Source organism: Elephantulus edwardii, unplaced genomic scaffold (assembly GCF_000299155.1).
Source record: "Elephantulus edwardii isolate Elephantulus edwardi_28Jun2011 unplaced genomic scaffold, EleEdw1.0 scaffold00003, whole genome shotgun sequence".
NCBI lineage: Eukaryota > Metazoa > Chordata > Mammalia > Macroscelidea > Macroscelididae > Elephantulus > Elephantulus edwardii.
Genome location: NW_006399753.1, coordinates 21,015,816 through 21,041,934, shown reverse-complemented (window position 1 = coordinate 21,041,934; position 26,119 = coordinate 21,015,816). Strand labels below are relative to the sequence as shown.

General features: G+C 44.1%; 1 protein-coding gene across 1 annotated transcript in view; it reads left to right on the top strand.

Moving 5' to 3' along the window:
- DEPTOR (DEP domain containing MTOR-interacting protein) overlaps window positions 1-26,119 on the top strand; it is a 165,704-nt gene that overhangs the window by 112,661 nt on the left and 26,924 nt on the right. The window contains exons 6-9 of the mRNA XM_006879319.1: window positions 3,293-3,478; window positions 5,274-5,408; window positions 12,342-12,412; window positions 14,703-14,807. Coding sequence (XP_006879381.1) covers window positions 3,293-3,478; window positions 5,274-5,408; window positions 12,342-12,412; window positions 14,703-14,807 — 497 coding nt within the window. The remainder of the gene's footprint in view (window positions 1-3,292; window positions 3,479-5,273; window positions 5,409-12,341; window positions 12,413-14,702; window positions 14,808-26,119) is intronic.

Here is a 26,119-nt window from a genome sequence, read left to right as displayed (position 1 = left end):
TGTACCAGTCGGATCCGATTTGATGGTACACACACCAAAAAATAATAAAATTTAAAAAAAAACACAGATAAGGGAATGAACAGGCAATTTATTTGTAAACTCCCATTAAAATAATAAAAATTAGATGCAAGCCAAATTTAAAAATCATTCTTCTATACATGCAAAAAATCACTTAAACTAAAAATATGTTGTCCAGAATAAACAATCCACAATAGTTTATTCTACTATGAAAGAGCAGCTATGTTGTTAAGTCCCATCAAGACAGAACTGACTCATAGCAGACCCTTCAGCAAGTTTTCAGAGGCTGTAAATCACACAGGAGGAGACTGCCCATCTTTCTCCCACATGAAAGAATAGACACACAGGAAATTTATGTAAAAATTTGTTCACAGAAGAGCCAGTATTTAGAGATACCATCTTAAAGTGTAACTGACCCATTTCCTGGTCCAGATTACATGCTCTGTGTGTGTCTCCTGAATCCGAGATTCAGTTATCTATCAAGAAGACTACTGAACTTATTAATGTTATTTCTTTTGTAGCAAGGGTTATCTGTTTGGAAAAAGGAAATAGAGATGTCTTGGAAAAACCTTTTGTATGCCGAAATAGCATAACGCAAAAAAGCAAAAAAAAAAAAAAAAAGGAAAATGTCTTGAGACTCTCTTGACTCAAGAAATAACTTACAAAAACAAACAAACAAACAAACAAAAACCCTACTAGACCATATGGTCTGGTATGTATCCCCTAAAATAATGCTAACATAAGTGGTCACAGGCATTTGAAAGCTGTGGCCTGTTGCTGGAATCCAGAGTGTAGTTAGAGGATGTTTGGCAGCACCGTCTCTCTGATCTGGCTGTGCTCTCTCTCGTGTGTGGTCCCTTGAAAAGCAGAGACTATAGCAAGTTTTGCTTTTTGAATTTTTCCCTAAAAGAGAAAAAAAAATTCCAATTTCTTTTGGCTACCAGAAACAGGTGCTAATTCAGGTATTTCATGAAAAACAGTGTGGCATGAAGTAAGCTTGCTAAAAGCAGCACAAACCTGTGGTTTATTGCCATTTAAAGACCGAAACGCCCATATGAATCATTTGGTTAAACATTTGCAGTGGAACTTAACTCTCTGAGACTCTGATATTCATGTAACCAGTAGAGTTATTCATTAATAGACATGAACCCTCAACTGTTAGACCTCAGATTCCATTTGCTGGCCTTGGCCTAGAAGAAAGGGTGTAGAAGGCTGTTTGTGACCTACCAAAGGAAACTGTTAAGTCAATTAGAATTAGTGATAAAATCATTAATATCACTCTTAACTAGATTCTTTTCCTAATGGTTTCCAGGATTTTGGATTCTTCATCCAAAAGCAACAATTTCTCAAGAATAGGTATTAATTTTTTTATAAAATCAATTAAATTAGGGAGCTCTGGTGGTCTAGTGGCAAGACGCTACACTACAATCCCAGAGGTACGCAGTTCAAATCCACCAGATGCTCTGCTGGAGAAGGAGGGAGCAATTTCCTCCTGTACCAGTCAGATATGATTTGACGGTACAAATAATACAATACAATAATAATACAATAAAAAATTTAAAAAAAATTTAAAAATCAATTAAATTGGTTGGTGATTTCTTGGAGGTTTTCTTCCCATCACTCAGCTCAGTGCTTTTGGTATTTGTATATTAGCAGTCTGTCTGTTCCTTTTTCATGGTAATGTTGCATCATCTGCATAATGCAGGTTGTTGCTCAGCCTTTCTCTGATCCTGATGCCACATTCATCTTCATAAAGTCCAGCTTCACAAATTACTTGCTCAGCATACAGACTGAATAAGTATGGAGAACGGATACATCCCTGGCACACACCCTTCTTGATTTAAAACCATGCCGTGTCCCCTTGTTTCATTCAGACAACAGCTTCTTGGTCTAGGTAGAGTTTTGATATGAGCACAGTTAAGTGTTGTACAGTTCTTCAAGTCTACTCAAACTCAGATAAGCACAGACGTTATTTCGTGTAGAGACAGTAAAGAGTTATGAATTTGTGCCTTGGACTCTGTAACCAGATATTGTTTCTACTTTGGCTGTGTATGGTGTTTCCTCTCTATTAAAAAATGAGGATGATAATATCTCTACCTATAAAACAGGAAGACCCCCTATGAGGGTTGATACAGTGACTGCAGCAGTGGGCCTCTGCATCAGAGATGATGAGGATGGTCCAGGATAGGACAGCGTTCAGGTCTGTTGTTCAGAGGGTTGCTCTGGTGGAACTGGACTCAACAGCATGTAACAACAACAGTCTCAGGCTGTTACTATAATTAAAGGAATTACTACATGTAAAACACTTAATATGATGCAGGGCAACGGAAAATGATAATGAGAATTAGCGATTGTTGAGTTTTAATTTACAGGTTGGCATGATTTGGTCAATCTAAAGGATAGATTCTCCTTAATGACTAGTCACAGACATCACTGTCAAATGGTTCCATATTACATGTTTCCGCGGATGTAAAATTGTCGAAATTATAAAATTAAAGATAAGGAGAAGAGAGCAGTATTTGTTAGGGATTAGGGAATTGGGGAGAAAGAGAGAGGTAGTAAGATTATAAAAAGGTAGTAGGAGAGAATTCCTTTGTCATGAGGAATATGACGATTCTGTGACTTAATTGAGGTGTTTGCTCACATGAATTTATACATGTAACCTAATTGCCTACAACCATGTATGTACACACACACACACACACGTGCAGTTGGCACATATAAAGCCCGAGTAAGGTCTGTAGGTGGTGTCAGTGTTAGTATCCTGGTTTGATATTCTAGTTATTTGCAGAAGATATTCAATTGAGGGAACCTGAATGGAAGAGACAGATGACTTCTCTGTACTATTTTTGTGACCCTGAGTCTATAATTATTTCCATTAAAATTAAAAATGGAATTGAAGTCTGTCTAGGACAGTAGCAGGTAAATAAAGGTAAGTTGACACAGGCAAATAAAAACACACACTCTACCCTTAAAGGATTTAATGGGAACGATGAAGAAATAGAGGGCTATGGAATGCACTCTCTGAGGGAAGTTGGAGCCTGGGAGAATCTCAGTAAGAGTGTAACTCGGACTGGGAGTGAGGTCAGGGAAACTTTCCCAGAGGAACTGGTTAGCTAATTTTAAAAGCGTGTGACACGTGGGAAGAATCTGGAGCCGTGTGTGGACGCCTGTGGCATCTATAGAACTCAACTCTTTCTTAGACTTTTGCCCCCGTTGGCCTGAGTCTCCTAGCCAGGACACCAACGCCTGACCCGCTGTTTCTTGTCCTCAGTGTCCAACAAGCACCCATTCGTGGACAGCAACCTCCTGTACCAGTTCAGAATGAACTTCCGTCGGAGGCGAAGACTGATGGAGCTGCTCAGTGAGAGGTCGCCCTCCTCGCAGGAAGCACACGACAGCCCCTTCTGCCTGAGGAAGCAGGGCCACGACAATCGGAAATCAACCAGCTTCATGTCAGGTACACCCGCGGGCCTGCTGCCTGCCCACATCTGCGTGCCTTCTGAAAAATAGTGGGGCGATAGATAACTCACCTTGCGGAAACTCTCTTCCTTGGCAAATTTTAATAGATTCAAAGCCAAGAAGCTAGTTTTCTCTATGGCAAAAACTTGCCTGTCTGTGTTTTGTTGCTGTGACTGTTTTAATTACATATGTGTTATGGTAGAATCTTTCGTGATTTCACTCAGAGCTTGTGTTTTTGTCATACAAACAACTTTTACCAAAACCAGAAGCCAGTCACTAGCATTGACCTGGTTCCCATGTTGGGAAAGGTACAGGGTCGATGAGAGAGGAAAACCCTCAGTGAGATTGATTGACACAGTGACTGTTGGGTGGCTTGAGCAGGACAGAGATCGTGAAGAGGGCACAGAATAGGGCATGGTTCAGAGCGGATGTTCATTGGCTCACTAGGAGTTGTAGTTGATTTGATGGCACCTAACAACAACAACAACAACACTGAGTTGATTCCAACTCCTGGTCACTTTGGAGGACAGAACAGAACCACTCCATGGTGCCTCTAAACCTCTCAGCTTTGTAGGAAGAGACCGCTATGTCTTTCTCCTGCAGAGAGGCTCGTGCATTCAAACTACTGAACTTTTAGTTAGCAGCTGAATGCTTTAATCGCTGCATCACCATTAAATTTTTTTTGCATCCCCATTTTTTAAACTATCATTTATTATCTTGTTTTCTAAGCCACAGCTATGAAGTAGTTTCTATTTTAAGGCTGAATAGAAGATTTCTAGTCAAATATACATTGTTCTTAATAGCATGACTCTTAAACCACATAGCTACTGAGCAAAAGGTTGGGAGTTCAAACCCTAGTGGTTCCATAGAGGAAAGATCTGGCGATCTGCATCTGTCTAAAAGATGGGTTGTCCTTGTTGTGAGGTGCCGGTGAGTTAGTCCTGGTTCAGAGTCCCGTGTGCAGCAGACCACTTCCCGTGCCACGCCATCCTCACAATCACTTGTCGCCGTGTTTGAGGCTTTTTGGCAGCCGCTGGTCAGTGCATCTCCTTGTCCTTGTCACTGACCCTGTCCTGCACCGAGCATGCTGTTCTTCAGGACTGGTCCTTCTTGACAGTGTAACTATGCCTTTACCGTAAAACCCTGCAGGACAACAGCAGCAGCCTAGGGACTCTTCTGATTCGGTCTCAACTTATCAGCAGTGAGTTACAGCACTCTGCTCCATGACCCTGAGTACTTACCAGCTTAATATGAAATCAGGAGAAAGTTAGCATTATTCTTCGTTCATTAAGTGCATGTCCAACACTTAATTTATGCCCTAGCAGGAACCACCCAGCCTGGGCTGGGAATTCTTAAAGTTCTTGATGTAGCTGGGAACTTCTACATATACTGCATGATCCACTCTTAGCACCAGTTCTTGAAGTAACACAGGAAGGTGGGTCAGGGAGGTGGAGGGCTAGGAAAGTGGAGGGTCAGAAAGGTGGGTCAGGGAGGTGCAGGGTCAGGCGGGTGGAGGGTCAGGGAGGTGGAGGGTCAGGAAAGTGGAGGGTCAGGAAGGTGGGTCAGGGAGGTGGAGGGTCAGACAGGTGGAGGGTCAGGCGGTTGCAGAGTCAGGGAGGTGGAGGGTCAGGCCTGGGCCAGGAATGGCCTCCTGCTTTGCTCTTAGTGTCAGAACTTGCATGTCGACTCTGCGGCCCGCGTGCTTCTTGCTGGCACTGAACGTTGCCGCTGGCACGCACGCGTCCCGGGGCGCCCAGCCGCTGCCCTCAGTGACTGTGTCTCTGCCTGTGCAGTCAGCCCCAGCAAGGAGATCAAGATCGTGTCCGCCGTGCGGAGAAGCAGCATGAGCAGCTGTGGCAGCAGCGGCTACTTCAGCAGCAGCCCCACGCTCAGCAGCAGCCCCCCTGTGCTCTGCAACCCCAAGTCCGGTGAGTGGATGAAAGGCTCTCCTTGGGGAGATGTGCAGGCTGGGCTCCCAGGAAAGCAGATCCTGAGGGGGGACACTCTACTGCAGGCTGAGTACAGGAAACTACCATCAGCATCCTCTTGGGACCAACCCCTGTGGAATGGAAAGGCAAGAAGTAAGATTGGTCAAGAGAAATTTGGCTGCAATACAGTTGGAATGAAGGCCACGGCTAATGTCAGGGGAAGGTCAGGGGGTGGGGTGGCCCCTCAGAGTGGCCTTGACTTGGCATGAAGGGTGAGGCTTTCTACCCACAACCTCCTGGTGCTGCCCGGTTCCCCGTTGTCCTGCTTCCTTTTCCTAAGGATCACTGGTCTGTATCTGTGTAGCAGACCATTAGTGTACTTATCCGGTAGCTCGGTGTCCTTTCTGCCTCCAGGACAGATTAATGTCTCCAAAGAAGAGAATTTGTCCCGTTCATGCTGTTTCCGTATCACCACAAAGTAATTGGCACAAAGATGAAAGCCCCAGAGCCCCTTCTCTCAAAAAAGCACACCAATCCTTTAGAGGGAAAAAAAACCCACCTCAAACAAGCCGCCCCGGTCCTCACTTATTAACATGAGGAAGTCGTTATGTAAAAGAACCAAAGACCAGGTCATCTTGTGAAAATTAATATTAGGCCTATTCAGGCATTTGATCACAAAATGGAAAATGACTACATCATTAAATAATTAGCAAATTTCATCATTAAATAACTGCCAGATTACACTGTTATATCATTGCCAGACTACAACACTACATAACTATCAAACCACTGAGAATCATGTGCACAAAGTGGCCTAAAAACAAAGTTAAATCATGGAAAAGAAACCCCACCCTACTTGCTTAGATAACAGCATTTGATAACAACTATTCCCTACGTACTTGGAACAACATCTATTAGCCTTTCTCATTAACACATATACACCTACTCCTTGCTTGTTGTTGTGTGCTGTCAGAACTTACTCTCCAGCAGATTTTCAGAGGCAGTAAAATCACACAGGAGGAGACTGCCTATCGTTCTGTGAAGCATCTGTTGGATACGAACCTTGTATCTTTGGGATTGCAGCACAGTTACCAACTATCTTGTTATTCACCATATAATATTTACAAGAGTAGAAAAAAATGTTGGGCTGGAGACTCAGGTGCGCCTGATCCGGGCTATAGTCATCGCAATTATGTGCTGTGCATCAGAGAGTTGGACAGTGACTAGGGATGATAGAAAGAGAATTGATGCCTTTGAGCTGTGGTACTGGAGAAGAGTGTTGAATGTACCATGGACTGCTAGAAGAACAAACAGGTTCATCCTTGAGAGGGTGAAGCTGGAATGGTCCTTGGACTCAAGGATTCTGAAGCTTCGTCTGACATACTTTGGACTGTTGTAAGGAAGGACTGGTCCTTGGAGAGGGATATCATGTTTGGGAGAGTGGAGGGACGGTGCAGAAGAGGAAGACCCTTGATGAGATGGATTGATTCTGTGATCGGGGTGGGAATGAGTGTGTCAGAGACGGCGAGGTTGGCACAGGATAGAACAGCGTTTAGGGCTCTTGTACATAGGGTTGCTGTGAGTTGCAAACAACTCAATGGCACATAACAACAACAGTAAAAAAAAAAATCTACTATCCTACTATTTTGCAAATGGGTTTTGTGTCCTAATGTACAGAGGATTGCCAATCCGAAGGCAGGTTGTTCCAGTCCACCAGCTGTTCTGCAGGAGAAAGATGGACCGTCTGTTCTCATGGATTTACTGCCTCTGAAAACTGCTGGCAGATCAGCTGGGCGTCAGTTCCAGCTCCGCCGCCAGGAATTCTTTGGTCACCTTGTTTTCACAACCAGCTCAAGGTCTTACTTTGGCAATAAAGTTGGAACCACCAAGTGAATGAAGAATGAGTTTCCGCTCTGACCCTGGCTGAAAAGTCACTGAGCACTCACGCATCATTGGGCTTTTTAATTAATGGGTATTGCTGATAAAATAGAATCAGGAAGGAAAACAATGAAGATATTTTAAGCTCAGCTCTCAGTTTCAGAAAGGGAGCAGATGCGCTGGTGGTATTTGACATGTTTTTGATTGCTTATGATAGTAGACTATGACAGTGTTACTTTTATAAATAAGTGACAGTGTCTGTGTTCTTCCAAGTGTGTTGTTATTGCTTCCTTTTGTCCTGCCCTTTGAGTTAAATGGAAACATTTGCTGATATGTAGGCACAAACAAAGCGCTCATTGTCTTTCCTGGGCGTGTGAAGACCAGCCCTCTCCTGAGTTTGTGGCTCAGCAGTCCACCTGCTACCTAGATCCAGAGCAGTCTCTCCCTCATTCATAAAAAGGTCCCATGACTCTGATGTCGTATGTGGTGGTGGTTTTGTGGGGTTTTCCCCCTCATAGAAAATCTGGACTTCATACTAAGTCAGTTAAAAGGTAAACTTCATATAGACACCATTCTCTTACTCATACCCATTGCTGCCAAGTCGGAGCTGACTCAGAACTGACCCTCCTAGTGGGTCTCTGAGGCTGTAAGTGGCATGGAGAGGATTGCACATCTTTCTTCCTAGGAGCTCCTCGTGAATTTGAACCACTGGAGAGGTAAGGCCTGTGAATTGCCAGCACAGCTTCATACAGATTATGCCACCAGCCTTCCTTTACACATTAGGCCCATCATTTGCAATGTTATATACGTGAATGTCTAAATGATGTAGAGCAATGATGTCAGTTTGAAGACTGAGGTGTGCCTGATTCAGGCCATGGTCTTCTCAATCACCTGCTATGCATCAGAGAGCTGGACAGTGAAAAAAGTTAACAGAAGAATTGATGCCTTTGAGTTCTGCTGCTGGTGAAGACTGAATAGCCTGTAGACTACCTAAGGAATAAACATATATCTCTTGGAAAAGTGCAGCCAGAGTGCTCCTGTGAGGCAGAGATGTTGAGGCTTCCTCTTTCGTACTTTGGACATGTAGGTAGGTAAGGCTATTCCTTGGAAAGGGACACCATGCTTGGAAAAAGTGGAGGGTCATTGAAGGAGAAGAACACCCCAACAAGATGATGTGACATAGTGTCTTCAGCAGTGAGCTCTATCTAATATATCAGAGATGATGAGGATGGCACAGAATAAGGCAGGGTTGAGGTCAGCTTCTCATAGGGTCATTATGAGTTGTACTCGACTTGATGGTCCCTAACAACAACAATATGGCCAGATGGAAAAATACTGCAGATTTGACCACATACTTTGAATTCGTTGTGCTGAGCCAAAAAAGAGGAGTCTTGACGATTTAAACATTGAGGTGTTGACCTTGTGGTGAGTGGTTTATGTCCTCCAGTTGCTCTGAGGTGGTATTTCTTCTAAAGATCTGCAGCCTCGGAAAGTTCAGTTCTGACGTTCAGTTCTGTCCAATAGAGTCTCAATGTTGTTGTTGTTGTTTGTTGTTATATGCTGTCGAGTTGCTTGTGACTCATAATGACCCTGTGTGCAACAGCTCTGAACCCTGCTCTATCTTATGCCAACCTCATTGTCTCTGACATACTTAACTCCCATTGCCCCAGTCACTGAGTCAGTCCATCTCATTCAGTGTCTCATTCCTCTCTTGTGCTGTCCTTCCACTCTTCCAAGCGTGGTGTTCCTCTCCAAGGACTGGTGCCTCCTTGAAATATGCCCAAAGTATATCAGACAGAGCTTCAGAATCCTTGCCTCCAAGGAGGAGCCTGGTTTTACTCTCTCCAGGATGAACCTGTTTATTCTCCTAGCAGTCTGTGATATATTCAATACTCTTCTCACGCACCACAACTCAAAGGCATCAATTCTTCTGTCATCTCTTGTCATTGTCCAGTTTTCTGATGCATAGCAAGTAATTGTGTGAAGACCATGGCCTAAATCAGGTGCACCTTAGTCTCAAGACTGACACTGTTGCTCTTCAGTACTCTGAAGAGGTCCCTGACAGCAGAATCAACTTCGTGGGTGTGGGTGGGAGTGTGAGCGAAGAGGTTCCAGCCTTATAAAAAAAGAAAATTATAAAGAGTCACATCTTGGGCCTCAGAGATTCTACATTTTTTTATATAATTAAGGGAGAAAAAGATCATATATGATCATCATTGTTGCCAATATTCTATTCTATTCATATTCTAGGTAAGTCTTGGGAAAGGTATAGCCAGAGTGCTCCTTAGAGGCAAGGATGGTGAAGCTTGGTCTCCCGGACTTCGGGCATGTTGCTAGGAGAGGCTATTCCTTGGGGAGGGACATCATGCTTTGAAATGTCAGCAAAAGAGGAAAACTCTCAATGAGACAGATTGAAGTGGTGACTGCAGCAATGGGCTCAAGTGTGTCAGGATGACGGTGATGTCACAGGATAGGACAGGGCTCAAATCTATTGTTCATAGGGTCGCTAGGAGGTGTGTTGACTCTACAGCAGCCAACAATGACAATTGTGGCCAGATCTACAGTAGACTGCTGTTGTCTGGTTTTTTCCCTGCTGTGTTTTCTACTACCTCATGAGGGTTTGCTGGGGTCACATTGGAGTTACCAGACAAGGAATTTAAAAGGTCTCATTCTTCAGACATGAACACTTCTTTTACCTCCTGTCCAGCTGAGAAATTTTGAGTTATGTTTTCATTTTGTTGTTTGATAAACTCCTTTTTATTTGGGAGCAGCACACTTCAGACTGTGAAGGAAGTCTCACACACTCTTAAAAAAGCAGTTCAAATTTCCTCCCTCATCCAGTTTCTACTTCTACTTTGTTTTCTTCCCCTGGACCCATATGGTACATTCTTGATGATCTTGGTACATCACTGAGGTCTAAATGGACCATTTCAATTACTAATGGTGAGACATAGGGAAAACATCACTGATGCTGGGACTTAGACTCTTGGCTGTGTTGAAACACAACTTTCTCTACAAGAAATTAATTCAAACAAACACATGAAGTCCACATTTTACAAATAGACCTTCATCCAAAAGTTTGAAACGGCAGCGTGCATTTTCCTAAATGATCATTATTAAGTTTGGCAGCTCTGACTCCTGGACAGCTGCCAGATATGTCTTTAACCCCCATCCTGACTGAAATCCAGATAGATGTATCCACTCTGAATGAGATTCCTGAAAGCAGAAATGACTAGCCCCAACCAGAAGCACCTCTTTGCCGTTTGCTGAAAGGGTGATTAGAAAGCCAGAAGACATCAGGAGGCCACACACCCCACTGCCTTCTGCAGCTTGTTGGTACTTTCTGCTCCATCCAGAGACAACACTGCAGATGAGGTTTGAGATGCTTCTCTGGGGGTGACAGTGAGGGATCTGGTACCAAGCTCCTGGGTTTGCGTGTTGCTTCTGCTACACGTTAGCCTGGAACCTAACATGCCATCTCTTTTACTTTTTTCTTTTTTTTTTAATTGAGATTTTAATGAAAGTTTATAGAGAACTTGTATTTTCATTTATTCACTGCTAAACATTTTCCAACCCTCCCCAGTTTACATTTCTCCTTGAAAAAATAAATTATTTCCTTGTTGTACAATTCCCTGCCCCTACCTGAGTCCACTTTACTATGCAGCTATTATTCTGGACTGCTGTCATGAAATTAATACTTAATCATATATTCTTTTTAAGCAGTTCTTTTCCTCACCTGTTTCAGTGCAGTGTACATTGTTTATCACCTCTTTTCTTAGTTTTCCCCAACCCTCATGTCAGTCCTGTTTTACAACAGTGACATTATGTAATATTTGTCCTTTTGTGACTGAGATATTTCACTCAGCATAATGTCCTCCAGGGTCATCCATTCTGTATAATATTTCATGAGTTCCTTGTTTTTCAGTGCTGCATAGTGTTCCATTGTGTAAATATTCCAAAGCTTCTCTAGCCATTCATTTGTTGAGGGACACTTGGGTTGTTTCCATCTCTTTGCTATTGTGAACAAAGCAGCAATAAACATGTGTGTGCATATACCTGCTTGAGTGGCAGTTCTGGTTTCTTTAGGGTATATTCCCAGTAGTGGAATTGCTGAGTCAAATAGTATTTGTATTTCCAAGTGTCTGAGAAAGCACCATACTGCCTTCTAGAGTGGTTACACCATTTTACACATCTCTTTTACTTTTATTTGCTGCTTTTTTTTTTCTTTTCATTTTCTGAGCTATAAGATGGGGCAAATAGTAAAACTAACTCCTTGGTTCTTGTGAGGATGAAATAGGCTAATATATTTAAAAACCTAACATAGTACCCAATACATTGGAATACTCAGAAAATTTGCTAGTCCTGCTTACTCCTCAGGGGTGGATGTGCAATCCTGGGTAAGACCACAGGTCCAGATAATGTCTTGTGTGTCAGATACAGTGTTATCAGGGAAGGCAGGTTTTGTGGGATTAGATCTTAAAATGAGGCTGTCAGACCACTACTGTCAGATTTTCTCTGAACTTTGGCATTCATCAGTGCTTGTTGTTGTTGTTGTTGTTGTTGTTGATTTTTGTCAAGTTGAGCATGTCTCGTAGTGACCCTATGAATCAAAGGCCTGAGGCCTTTCTGTAACTATGGTCACTTCTCTGGGTTCATAGAGTTTCCAGTGGCATGTGGTTTAGGAAGTGGATGACACTCCTGCTTCCAAATTAGTCCTAAACAGGCCAGTGCTTATCAGACTTTAAATTTAAAAGAAATTAAACTAGAAGACACGACCCCTTCCAGAAAATATTCCGCCCACCCTTTATCCTTGGCACTACTGTTCTCCTTACCCTGACCCACGTCTCCTTTCACCAGAACTCCATACATTAGACGTTAGGCTGTTCATGTTTGCTGGTCTCCCTTCTTTCTGTTGGCTGGAGTGTAAGCGCTAAGAGGGGCCTTTGCCAGTGCTGTTGACAGATGATCATGGAGGTGTGTTCAGTAATGACCATGGAATGACTATGTGATGAGAAGGTTCATGTGTTTCCTCTTGATGTTGTGTGTGTCTCACAGTGTTAAAGAGACCTGTCACTTCAGAGGAACTGCTCACTCCCGGGGCTCCGTACGCAAGGAAGACTTTCACGGTAGGTCCCAACCCTTGTTCTGCCGCTTGTTCCCCTCTGTGCCGTGTGACTGCGCCATGGTGTAGCTTATGCACTGACCTGGACCTTTGTTGTCTATCTTTTTTTCCCCCCTAATTTATTTATTAATTTTAATGAAAGTTTACAGAGACTTAGGATTTCCGGTCATTCATTGTTGCACTTTGTTGTGTTTCTAGCTTTAACACAGTCACAATAGTAGACTGTCTTGACCACCCCCAGGCCTCAAGATTGCAGCTACATCTGTTAAAGATTAACATTCATGCCATTTGTTGTTAATACTGCATTTTCATTCATTTTGATTTCCTTTAAAAAAATCCACTTTGCAAATAGTCTAATATATTTATAGATTTAAGTGTAGGTGTTTTCATGCTTTGTGCATTAAATTTAATTCTAAAAACAATGTATGACATGACAAGAGGCGATGGGGTAGATAGGAACCCTGGTGATGACGTTACGCCTCCAGGTTGCTGACCGAAAGCTTGGTGGTCAAACCCACCTGCGGCTCCACATGAGAACGACGTGGTGGTTGGCCGCCGTCAGGGTCCCAGCTTTGGAAGAGCTCAGAGGTGGTTCTGCTCTGACCTGTGGTGTCACTGGGAGTTGGAATCTACTCAGTGGCTGTAGGCTTGGCATTTTGGTGTGGAATAAATTGCCTTAAGGTAAAGAATGGCATTTTGACAATGCTGCCCAGCTTTGGGTTACAAAAAAAAAAACAAACCCAAACCCTATAAAACCTCAATGCCGCAGAGATAGAGCTGGCTGGTAGCTAACCCTGCAGTGGGTTTCTGGAGGCTGTAAATAGCACAGGGGGAGATTGCACATCTTCTCCCCCCGCCCCCACCTGACCCCACACACACACACACCTGCAGAGCAGCTGGTGGATCCGTGCTGCCCGAGAGACACAGCCTATGGACCCTTCAGGTGCTTGGTTTTCAAGCACCGTGTACCTGTGGGCTGCTCCCGACCTCCTTGCACCTCAGCCTTCTTCCTGATTCTCATTAATCCCCCCGATTTTCTTCTGATAGAATCAAAGTGCTCTGAAGACGTCTCCTCACTCCCCACCCCCCTTCCCAGTCACTCACACTCAGTCTTCACACACCAACGTCCATTTGGCCTTGAAAACCATTCCTTCTCTCAGGAAACTGACTCATGCTCTGTTCCCTCATGCACATGTCCCTCCACACACACTCACACTACAGACGTTTTCCAGGGGCTCCATTGCTGGGCTGTGGGCAGTGTAGACCCAGCCTTTGCCTTCCACAGCTCTCATGTTCACTCTGCTGGATTTGAGAGTAAAAGGCCCACCATGATTTTGCTGAGCAGTAAGAGAAAGACGATACTAATATAAGTATCAGGGAGAAGGGAGGACTATGTACACGAAATGAGGTCTCTCTCATACACGAAAGAGCAGCCAACCCCGAAGTCGCTGAAGTGTCTAAAAGTTTCCCTAAGAAATGCCACTAAAACGTTCATTTGTTTCCTTGCATCTCCTCCAGCAGGAGACAGTGGATTGTATTCTCAAAGTATCTCCTTTTGGGCCTTTAGTTTTAGATGACATTGTTTTCAGTAATTGATGTTGAATGTGTAATTGGTCAGGCTGAGGGTTGAAGACTTGTCTAGGAGCTGCCAAACCTAATAATGATCCTATAGGAAAATGTACATGCCCATTCCAAACCACTTTTGGATGAAGGTCTGTCTGTAAAACGTGGGCTCCATGTATGCCTCAAAATACTTTCTTTATGGAGAAAGTTGTGTTTCAACACAGCCAAGAATCTGTGTCCCCACATTAGTGATTTTCCTGTGTTTGAACATTAGTAATTGAAAGTTCTTTTAGACCTCGGTGATACCATCAAGATCATCCAGAGTGTACCGTTTGGGTCCAGGCAAACAGAACAAAGTGGAAGTAGAAAGTGAGTCTCGAAAGACTTTTGTTAAGATCATCTAAGCCTTCCATTAGAGGCTGCAATGAAATTGTGGAATGGGTCTGGGAAAACATTTCAGCCACTTTGTTAAGATCATCTGAGCCTTCCATTAGAGGCTGCGATGAAATTGTGGAACAGTTATAGAAGGAGGCAGTCTGCCAGCTCTTTCTTTAATGCCCTGCAGAAGAAGCAGCCCTTTGCCAAACAGGTGGAGGGTTCTAGACTACCTTTTCACAGAGACAGGCGGGCCCTTTATCAGCCTGCACTCCCTTCCCCTGAGAAGACAGAGACAGACAGACAGAGGATTTGTCCTACCACCTGCTTACTCCTTGGCTGGCTTTCCTTTCTAGATTGTCGGTGACGCTGTTGGCTGGGGCTTTGTGGTACGAGGAAGCAAGCCGTGCCACATCCAGGCCGTGGACCCTAGTGGCCCTGCAGCTGCGGCAGGAATGAAGGTACGAACTCGTCTGTTCCCTCTGCCTTTTATCTCCATCCTGGGTTGTACAGGCCCAGATAGCCACGAGTCTTGCTTGGGATCCAAGCCTTGTGATTTTTTTCCCCCTCAAGCCTTATGATTTTTGTACTCCATCTTTCTTTTGGCTCCTGTCTAACCTCTAGGTTAGCAGTCCACCAGGGCTTCATGGGAGGAATGTGAACAGTCTCCTCTATATACGTGTGTGCACCCCCACACACACACACACACAGAGGGTACCATCCACCTCTTTCTGATTCATGGCGACCCTGTGTGGGACAGATTAGAACTGTGCTCCACCAGATTTTCCGTTATGGACTTTCTGAAAGTACATAGTCAGACCTCTTCTTCTCAGACTTGTGGGTGGACTTGAACCTGTGAGTATGGTGACTGATTAAAAGATAAACATGGAGAGCAGAGAATGGCTTAAGGCAGCAAGGAGCCCAGGTCACTGCTCGTCTGGGTAACCAGCCCTGAGGTGACTGGGACTGTCCCTACCCTAAATGGACAGTGCTGTGGACAGCTACTCCCGTGGGGAGACCCAGGCTTGCTGGGTCCTGTGTTCTGCCGGAGCCAAAGCAGCCTGGGTAGCCAAGATGGCCTGTGTTAAATGCTCTCATCATCTCAGGACTCCAGCAGACCCAGCACCACAGAAACTTGGAGCAGAACAGGGGGCCCAGACCACAAAGGGTGAGGGTTCGTATCCATGCCGAGCCTGAACGTTCTGTATTCTTTCTTTTGTGTGGGGAGCATTTACACTCAATTTTATTCTGTACATTCCTGGTAGGGGATGATTTATCAAGATATTTTGAAGCTTTGGACAGGATATCAATTAAGAATTATGCCTTTTATTTGAATATAATAAATTGTAAGTTCCTGTTTCCATTATTATGACTGTCTAATACCAATTGTACCGAAAAGCAGGAAATATATTTAAATTTTCATATTCTAATGGAACACTTGGCTGTGGGTTGGATTTTACATTTCGTTTCCCCAGGAACATACCTACTGTATTGTTTGCAATCTCTCACTGAGATCCTGACTTACGGCCCATTTTCTCTAGGAAGACAGTGGGTGCACTGGAGACCTCATTTTGCTTAGTCAGAGATTTTGGGATTTAGTTGATTTTTGTCCATCAGTGCCTCTGTTTTAGGCATTGTAGGTTAATTTGTCAACCCTTTTAGGTACCCTGAAAATTATCCAAGTTATCTGCTAATTTTTCTCAACTTTCTGCTTCACACCTACAGTTCATATTCTTCGTTCCTTAGGAGGGCTACAGTGATTTCTAGTGCTGTAGATGAGTACGAAACTCATTACAGGAGCATTTCCAGAACTATACAGTGTGGCTGGCTGGGCAGCACAATATCCTGTCCTGTGGTTCTGTGGTTAAAACTGTTTAAAATTGCTATACACTTAAGCCTCCTCTTGGAAAGCCACAGAGTATATTAGTATATGAGAAGTTCTTGATAAAATTGTTAGGAAAACAACCTGTTTGGTTTTGTTCTCTGAAATTGTTAGGCACAACATTTTGTTACTTAATATAAACAGTCAGTTGAAATCTTTATCAAGGTAGTAAGCCCCATTGCTGTGAGGTCAGCCCTGACTCATAATGATTCAACCTCGAGTTTCCAGGGCAGCCAGTCTCAGTGGGAGGAGACTGAAGATTTGAAGATAGAGCCCTTCATGCTATTTTAAGGAGATAGTTTTGGTCAAAGTGCACATTGGAATGAACATACACACATGTACATGTTGTTGTTATGTGCCGTCGAGTACACATATACATACATATGGATATTTCTATGAAATACACCTATTTGAATTATATGGTTAGTGGGTTAGAGAAGATGACTGAGTCCCATAGTGTTTAGCTGTGTGTATTCATTTGCAGTTTCTTAGTGCATATTCTCTTACCTAAAACGCTGACTAAGTGACTTCCTGTTTTACTAAATTTTATTTACATAAAAGTAATTTGTGGAATCCAATCACAAAGGCCCGTTTCTACCTGCCCATCGTACCCTTGGCCTCATCTAGGACAACTGCAGGCCTGGTGTGGGGTGTGCAGCGTGTGTGAGAAGCCCTATAGGAACTTGTTATGGGGAAGGATTTTCTAGCATTGCAAGCGACTCGACGGCACATAACAGCAAACAACAACAGCCTATATGCTGATTGGCCTACATGGTCTAGGTAGTAAAAATGGTCCAAAATGGTAGGCAAAGCGCTTCCTTGGAGTGTTTCTGACTGGCACTGGGAGACACAGCTGGTGCAGAGACCCCTCTGTTCCCTCTCTGTCCCTCCCTGTGCTGGGCATCAGGCTCACCGCTCAAGCCCTGGCCCTGATTTTCTCCTTTCTGCTTTCTAATGGGGACAGAACCCAGTAGCTGGGTCTTATTTAACACCTACCTTAAAATGTACTTCTTGGGAGTGCCTGGGTGATCTCTAGGGCAAATACACCATTTGATGGGGAGTTAAGCATGCCCTAACTCCTCTTTGAACTAGAGGAGATGAATCATGATGTCCCTATGCCACCACTGTGCCCAATGGCCAGAGGTCTTTGTGCGCTTGACTTCTGCTGAGCTGGTTTGGACTGGTGAAGGCAACCAGATCAGGCAGTTCAGATGCAGAATGAGACACTACCAGGATACCTATCAGCCAATAAATGTGTGGGTGCAAGAGGTTCTAACTGGACTTCAACTCTAACTGGAATTACACTTTAACAGTTTTAGGAAATATTAAGATTGGGCTATTTCAAGCTTGTTACACAGGTTTGCTTTCATTCTAAGCTCTTTTTTCCTCTTCACTTCTAGTTAACCTTCTCCTTCTCATCTTCATGCCCGTGTGTGTAGCCTTTTTGTTTTTAAAGACAAGAACGTTAACAGATGTGGCCAGAAGACACCAGAGGCCTCAGATGGTTTGACTTCTTTGTCCTTTTTTTTTAAAAAAAATTAATTGTTCTATTCATTTTTTTTTCTTTCATTCTCTTGTGTCAGATGTCAAAGCAAGGAGCTCCGTGAACTCTCACCTGCTTCTGTCCATTGACAGAACGCTCAAGTCACCCACACACCGTCTCCCTCTTTCACCTCCTCACTCCACAGAGTGGGCAAGGGCCTTTTGGAATGTGGTGGTTGAGTAAGCTGACTCAGATATGAGTCTCTTCTTTGAGGGAAAGATCAGTCACACTGAGAGGTTTGTCATAGAAGTCAGAAACGGGCTCATCCAAGTGAGCGTGAAATGGCATCCTTCACTCTTCTGTTTCTTTCAAGTAGGTTCCTTTTGAATCTGTTGTTGTTGTTGGATGTCTTCACATCGAGTATGACTCAGCGACCCAATGGGCAAATGATCTGAGCTCTGTCCTATCCTGTGCCATCCTCACACTTCCCGTTGCAGCAGTCACAGTGTCAATCCAGCTGGTTGTGGGTCTTCCTCTCCTTTGTCAACCTTCCACCCTTCTTAGCATCATGTCCTTCTCCAAGGAATAGCCCCTCCTAGCACCATGCCCAGAGTGTGAGGGAAACCCTCACCATTCACGCTGCAGAAGAACGCTCCAGCTGCACCTTCTCCAGGACATACCTGTTTGTTCTTTTGGCCGTCCATGGAATGCTCAGTGCTCTTTCTTCTCCAATATCACAACTCAAAAACATCAATTCTTCCTCTGTCACCTTTATTCACCAGATACATAGCAAATGATCAGAAAGACCGTGGCTTGAATCGGATGCACCTTAGTCCATCATTGCTCCTCATTTATTTGGAGAGATTCCCTAGCTGCCAATTTTCCCAGTGCAATGTGTCTCCTTATTTCCTGACTGCTGGTACTGAATCTTTTGTTGTTGTTATTATTGATTGCCTTCGAGTCGGGCACAGCTCATAGTGACTCTATGAACAAACGGCCTGAAGCCCCACTGTAGAGCAGTGCAAATGTTACTCTTGCTTCTCTTTCAGACCTTGATTTTGATGCTGAAGTGACACAAAGATTTGGGTAAAGGGTAAAGGCGCGTAGTTCGGGTTCTGTGGGGTTGCCGTCCCAAGGCCTGCTCTGTCCCATATCAGAACTCTGGTTCTTGGCTGCTCTCATAGGCCCGAATCTGATTATGTGCAACAATCTGTGGCCTCAAAGGACAAGCTGTTTCTTCTATGCCAGTGATGAGGTTCTCTTTGTTTTTATTAAGAACCACACAAAAAAAGGATTGCTGGTTGTTATTATTGCTGTTGAGTCAACTTCCCACTCAGCTTTTAGGAATTTCATTCCAGTAGCTGCTGGTACATTTTAATGCAAGGAAAAAGCGAGAAAGGGAAGAAGGAACTTTGATGCAGTGAGACTCTTCCACATACCTGGGATTGCATTCTGTTTACACATGAGCCCATGTGACGCCAGCAACTAACTACTGTTATCTTAGAGGAAGAAGAGGTTCCAGGAGGGGGAAGTCTGTCTCTTACGTCTTGTCTGCCACCGTGAATAGGCAGTCAGTTCTCTCTCCATGCTGTTCTACAGGCTCCAGTCCACTGAGTGGTACCAGCGCGCTCACAGTGTGACATGATCTTTAGTAACACCCATTTCCCACCATTCCCCAGTCTGAACCTATGCCTGAACCATACTATAACCTTGTTTTCTCTCATTCCCTGAGACACAGTCTATACTCTGGTCAAGATGATTTTTGTTTGTTTGTTTGTTTGTTTAAGTATTTCACAAACACAGCAAGATCATGCCAAATCTTCCCCACAGAAATCTGATTAAGTAAGTGACTCTGGCACTGGGAAAGTCTTCACCTGGCTTCCTGTCTGTGGCCTACCGTGGCTGTGACCTGGGCCTTGCGTTCTATACTTCCTTTCATACCCCTTTTTGTAGGCAACTCCTGTAGCCTTCTTTCTATTTCTTCCAAATACCAAGCTGGTTTCTACCTAAGACAGGTAGGTCCCATTGACATCATTCAAGTCTTAAGTTAAATGTCACTTTTTCAGAGGAACTTTAGTCTTTGTTTCCTAGAGCTACCATAACAACAGCAACAAAACACCTCAAGTGGATTATTTCATTTTAATTTTTTTTTTTTTTTTTACATTTAGAAGGCTGGAAGTTCAAATTCAGGGTGTCAGCTCTAGCAAAAAGTCTATTTCAGGTGAGCTCTGGTGGCCTAGTGGCAGGAAGGTGTACTACAATCCCAGAGGTACACAGTTCAAATCCACCAGATGCTCTGCTGGAGAAGGAGGAACAGTCTCCTCCTGTACCTGTCAGATCTGATCTGACAGTACACACACACACACACACACACACAAGAAGTCTATTTCAGTCTCTAGTAGTTACCAGCAGTCTTTGAAGTTTCTGGGTTTCTAGATGCTTCTGTGTGTCTGTCTTCCTGTGGATTTTCCCCCATATATATATATATGGAGGAGGAGGGAGAGTCCACAGGAAGACAGACACACAGAAGCATCTAGAAACTTCAAATATAAGGGTTGTAATTTCAATATGTAGTGTATGAGAATGAGGATGAGTTTGAGAAGAATAATTCAATCCCTAACATCCTCCTGAATTACCCGGATCTGTTCTCCGGTCTCTCTCCTTCCCTCCCCCACCCCCACGTATATTCTGTCATACTTTCTTTATTATATTTATCAGAATCGAATGCTATTTATTTATACATTTATTATCTGTCTTCATAACTCCATAAATGCAAGTACCTTATCTTGACTACTGTATTCTCGGTACTTTAGCAAAATTCCTGAAATTTGCTAAGTATTCAGAGAACATTTGTGAAATGGCCACATGAGATGGGGTTTCTGTACAAAGATTAACAACATTCCTTGCTGAACGCCTGCTTTGTGTCCTCATACATGTCTTGAACACACCCTCTCCTTTATTCTAGCAACTCGGAAAGATGGATGGCTATCTTCTCTATATAAGTTAGGAAACTCAGATCCATTTAGCACCATTCCCACGGTCGGCCAGCTAATGAATGTCAGAGCTAGATTTGAATGGGGCCTCTCTTTCCCAAGCCCATAGGCTTCTTATGGAGTTATTATCCCACCCTCACCCCGCAAAAAATTTCACAGTCAGGAGGCAGAGCCCAAGAGAAGGTCCTCTAATCCACCAGTCTTCATAAACCTCTGGTAAACGGCTCATGAATGCAGGACTTCATATTTCTGCTGTGAGAATTTGTATTTGGTTCAAAATGCTTTGTTGGAGTGGTCTTATGTCAACTTGGACTGGCTTGAAGGCAGTCATGTAAATAACGGTGTCCTTGGCACCAGACCCTTACGTAGGTCGGGGCTAGAGGATGCCAGGACACTCAGTTGAAAACGTGAACAACTCACTTCTGTTAGTTCAGTTAAACTCTTGGGAGCAGATCATTCCATCTTCAGACACTGCAGGGTTTGGAGTCAGCCAGGCTTACAAACAAGGAACAAAAGAAACCCTTTTCTAGAAAGCGTGTCTGTGTGTTTATTTTGTAGAGTCATCTGAGTCAGAATAAAGGGTCATTGGTCTTGTTATTTTAACCCCCCCTTCTCAAAGATTCTTATTTTTCAGAGAGAAGAAAAATTCAGACCCCTGCCTTTTTTCCCCCCTATGACATTAAGCTGCAGATTTAATGGAATTTACCTCCTTGCACTCAGGTTGGGCAGAGCATCTACAGTCCCCAGCTCACTGCCATCGAGCTAAGTCCAACTCTTAACAACACAACCCTGTACCACAAAGGAGAGCTCTGTTTTCCCAGGGTCCCACGGGGCTTCCCCAGCTGCAGATCTTTACAGAAGCATTCTCCTTCATTTTTGTCCAGTGGAGCTCCTGAAGAGTTCAGACTGCTGGCTGTTAAATTAGCAACTATTTGTTTTAATTGTTACGCCATCATCTCAAGTTCTTAACTGATTTTAACCAAGATGGTTTACACACCAAAGTTCAAATTGTGGAATGGCCATCAACTCAGATGAAAAGAGGTATTTTGTTATGCTTTAAAAGAATTTCTTTCGAGTGGAATTCCAAAACTGTTGTTAAGTGCTGTTGAGTTGATTGTGACTCATAGCAACCCACTGAACAACAGATCTGACCTTCGCCTGCTCTGCTCCATCATCACAATCTCTGATACGCTTGAGCCCGTTGTTACAGTCACTGTGTCTGTCCATCGCGTTGAGGGTCTTCCTCTCTTCCTCTGACGCTCCACCTTCCTCAGCATGAAGTGTTCCTCTTGTGTGCTGTGTCACAGCTCAGTGTTACCTAGCCATCACTTCACCTGAGAGAAAGTGACAAAGCCAGTGCCCTGCTCTCCCGCTGGAGAGGAGGGTAGGAGAGAGAGTGGCTGCCTTAACTGTGTGAGGTACTGCTGCCCGCAGAGAGAGGGCCGCTTCCCAGGGTTTCTTGCTTAGGCCTGGCCTCTGTGCAGCACCCTTTCGTGGGAGGGACCCTTCTGCATATGAAAGGACAGGGTTGGTTCTGTGCAGTTCCTTATTCAAGAAGTATTTATTGATCACCTACAAGAGAGTGTAATTTGAGGAATTTAAGGGAGCTCTAGTGGCAAGAAGCTGTGCTGCAGTCCCAAAGGTAGGCGGTTCGAATCCGCCAGATGCTCCGCTGGAGAAGGAGAGGCAAGCTCCTCCTGTACCAGTCAGATCTGATTCGATGATACACAAGAAAAACAAAACAAGACTCTGTGGAATTTGTAGTCAAAAGAAAGAGTGAGAAATAGATTAAATAATCTCACTGTTGAAAACATGATTACAGAGAGCTTCAGTGGGAAAATAATGGGAAGGGAAAGAACTTTGAACCTGTTCCACGTTGAAGAGTAAAGAACGATTAGAAATCAGCTGGTTGTGCATGTGTCGTCTTCTTTGTACTTGTGCATATGTGAAACTGAAAGCCATGCCTGCGGTCCTCGAGTCGGTTTGACCTCACGATGACTCCCCGTGTACCCGAGAACCATGCTCCATAGAGTTTTCAGTGACTGGTTTTTTCAGCCAGTTGTTGTTATGTGCCATGGATTTGCCTACAGCTCTTAGCTACCCTGAAGCCTCCCCTGACCCAGTCTCTGACACACCCAGATTCTGACACGTCTACCCCCGTGGCCCCAGTAATAACTCGAATTCATTGCCATCAAATTGGGACCAATTCATAGCTGACCCTCCACTGGGTTTTCAGAGACTGTGATTCACATGGGAAGAGATTGCCCTGCTTTCTTCTGTGGAGCTGCCCAGTGGGTACAAGTTGCATTCAATAAGTGTTTGCAGATGTCATTATTATATGCATTATACTTAGTCCATTTTTCAGGGTCTTTTGGCCTAAAGCTGGCTCTTTGTATCTGCAGAAACAAAGTAGCAAATCAAAAGCAGAACATGATGGTGGATAGGGCCTGAACGATCACAGTTCTGACTTCTTCGAGCTCCAGGCTCCGACTTGATCGCTTTCTCATCTTTGAAATGCCAAACCTTAGTTTCTCATCGTCACATGACAGTGGTAACAGCTTTAATAGGATAACTGGATTGGACTGGACTCATTGCCATCGAGCCTCAGAGCTGACTCTCCAGTGGGTTTCAGAATCTGTTTTCAGAACCACTTGGGAGGAGATTGCCTGCCTTTCTCCACACCAGCGTAGCAACTGGTGGATTTGAACCACCTGCCTTTGGCTCGTCAGCACAACCCCTTAATCTATGAAATATCAAGCCTCTGCCCCCTCATATGAGAGGCATTCATCGAGCATCCGCTAACACATTCCAACAAAGTAAAAACTGTGGATTATAAAGTGTGTCACATTTTAGAGTCATTAGTACATGTATCCCAAAGGACACACATGAGCAGCTCTGGCAGCCTGGTGGTAAGAAGTTGTGCTACAATCCTGAAGGCACACAGTTCTAATCCACCAGCTGCTCCCTGAGAGAAGGATGGACAATCTCCTGTGTGATTACCTGCCTCTGGAGGGTCAGCTATGGGTCGGCTCCCAGGTGACGACACACAGCCACCACCACATCCCAGATTCAGGTATTGCATCAGGCTGTGCTCCGCTGAGTGTATACGCTCTTGCTTACTGCTGGGCTTGTAGAACACTTGTTGTTCGGTGCCATCAGGTCAACTCTAACTCCTTATGACCCTGTGGCCAGCAGACTGGAGCTCTGCCTGACCCTCTCAACCTCTGCCATACTCAAGCTCACTGCTTAATTTGAAGCTAAATATTTTAAAAAATTTAAAAATTATTTAAAATTATTATTTTTAAAATGTTAAAAATTATTTAAAACTTCACAACTGTGGAAAAAGTCCTTATTTACAAAGCAAGGAAATAACCAGGTTTAGAACTCTCTTGGCACCATCCGGTGTTGCTCCTAAATTCACTTGCCGTGGGCTTCGACACGGGCTTTCTCTGTGGGTAAACCCCGACGTCAGGAGGAAGGGCGAGTATCAATGCAGGCACAGTTATGGGAACACTGCGGCCTCAGCAGATCCAGTGGGGGTCCTGTTTCACTGGCCACACGTGAAGAGTTAGTGTCAGGCCAAGTCTTCAAAGCCAGATTGTTCCAAAACTGCCCAGGTTCCAAAACTTGACCAGGTGTAGGTCAAGGTCTGCCTACGTTAGACTTATGGAAGAAATGCAAAACTGACCCCTGTAAAGCTAGTCATGTTTTTTAAAGCTATATTCCCGGGATCAACCCATAACCAGTTCAAGCATCTTGGAAAATAAAGATAAACATGGTGGATACAGGTCTTGTTGTATCTGCTGGTAAGTGACTTAGCACAGAGTCTGCGGTTGGGGGCTGTATATTTATGTTTAAGCTATGATTAGGTTCCTCTGTGGGTGAGAGCAAATCCTTCAGCACAGTGGTTACAGTCAGTACTTTCTCCATCACGTGAAAGCAGGCAGTGAGGCAGTCCAGAGCTGATGTCTTATCTCCAGTGTCCCTGATTTTCCCCCACTCTCCTGGCTCAGCCTCCCTTCCCATGGTTACCTCGTGGTCTGAGATAGCTGTGGGTGCTGTTGCCCTTGACTTTGCAGTGTAGCCAGCCAGAGAAGAAGATCACTAGCCCTCCTTTGAAGACTCTTCCTGGGAGGTGTAGACGTTGTTATTGAGCCAACACTGACCCACAGTGACCCTACATACAACCAAGTGAAACGCCGCTCGGTCCTGCATCTTCTCATGGTCACTACTGTGCTGAAGCCCGTTGTTGTAACTACTGTCGGTCCATCTCCTTGAAGGTCTTTCTCCTTTTCACTGCCCCTCTGTTTTACCAATCATGCTTATATTATTTCCGTTTATATGCCACTGGCCAGACATAGCCATACACAGTCACACTTAGATATAAGAGAAACTGGGAAATAGAGCCTTTATCCAGCCATGTGTCCTGGGGAGGAATAAGGAGAGGAGGGCTCAGCTCTATAAACAATGAGGGAGAAGAAAACAGTGCCTGGGTGAAACTAGAAATCTGTCATTGACCAAAAGAGGGTTGTGCAATTTCCCCTCAACTTCAGGATTCACTGTGTGTCTACTACTCGTGCTCTGTGGCAGGGCCTGGGACACAGTGGTGAAAAATGGAGGGGTTCCTTGCTCTCAGGGAGCCTCAGGTCTAGTAATTAGACAAGTATTAATTATTCATAGAAGTATTTCATTACAAATGATGGTACATTCATACGATGGAATACTTCGCAGCACAGAGGAGCAATGATTTGGTAATTCACTACCTCACTTGGGAGGGACTGGAGAGCATTATGCTGAGTGAACTAATTCAGTCCCTAAGGACAAATACTGTATAAGACCATCATTGTAGAACCTGGATGAGAAAGATCCAAGGGGGTGCGTGGCTAATTATAAGGTTGCACAATTTGATGGGTGGAGGGAGGGGTGGGAAAGGAAATGGAAAAGATGTGAAAAACAATGTATGTGAGCTTTGTAAGCAAACCAGTATAAAATAAAAATTTTTAATAAAAAAAGTAAGTGCTGGAGAAGAGTATTGAATATACCATGGACTGCTAGGAGAATAAACAAGTTCATCCTGGAGAGGGTGAAGCCAGGCTGCTCCTTGGAGGCAAAGATTCTGAAGCTTCATCTGACATACTTTGGACATGCTGCAAGGCAGGACCAGTCCTTGGAGAGGGCCATCATGCTTGGTGGAGGGACAGCGCAGGAGAGGAAGCCCCTCGATGAGATGGATTGATTCAGTGACTGGGATAGTGAGGATGGGTGTGTCAGAAGCAGTAAGATTGGCACAGGATAGAGCAGGGTTTAGGGCTGTTGTACATAGCATTGCTATGAGTCAAAGGCAACTTGACGGCACATAACAACAACAACAAATAAAGAAAATGCAAATATTAAAAAAAAACCACAAAAATCTTC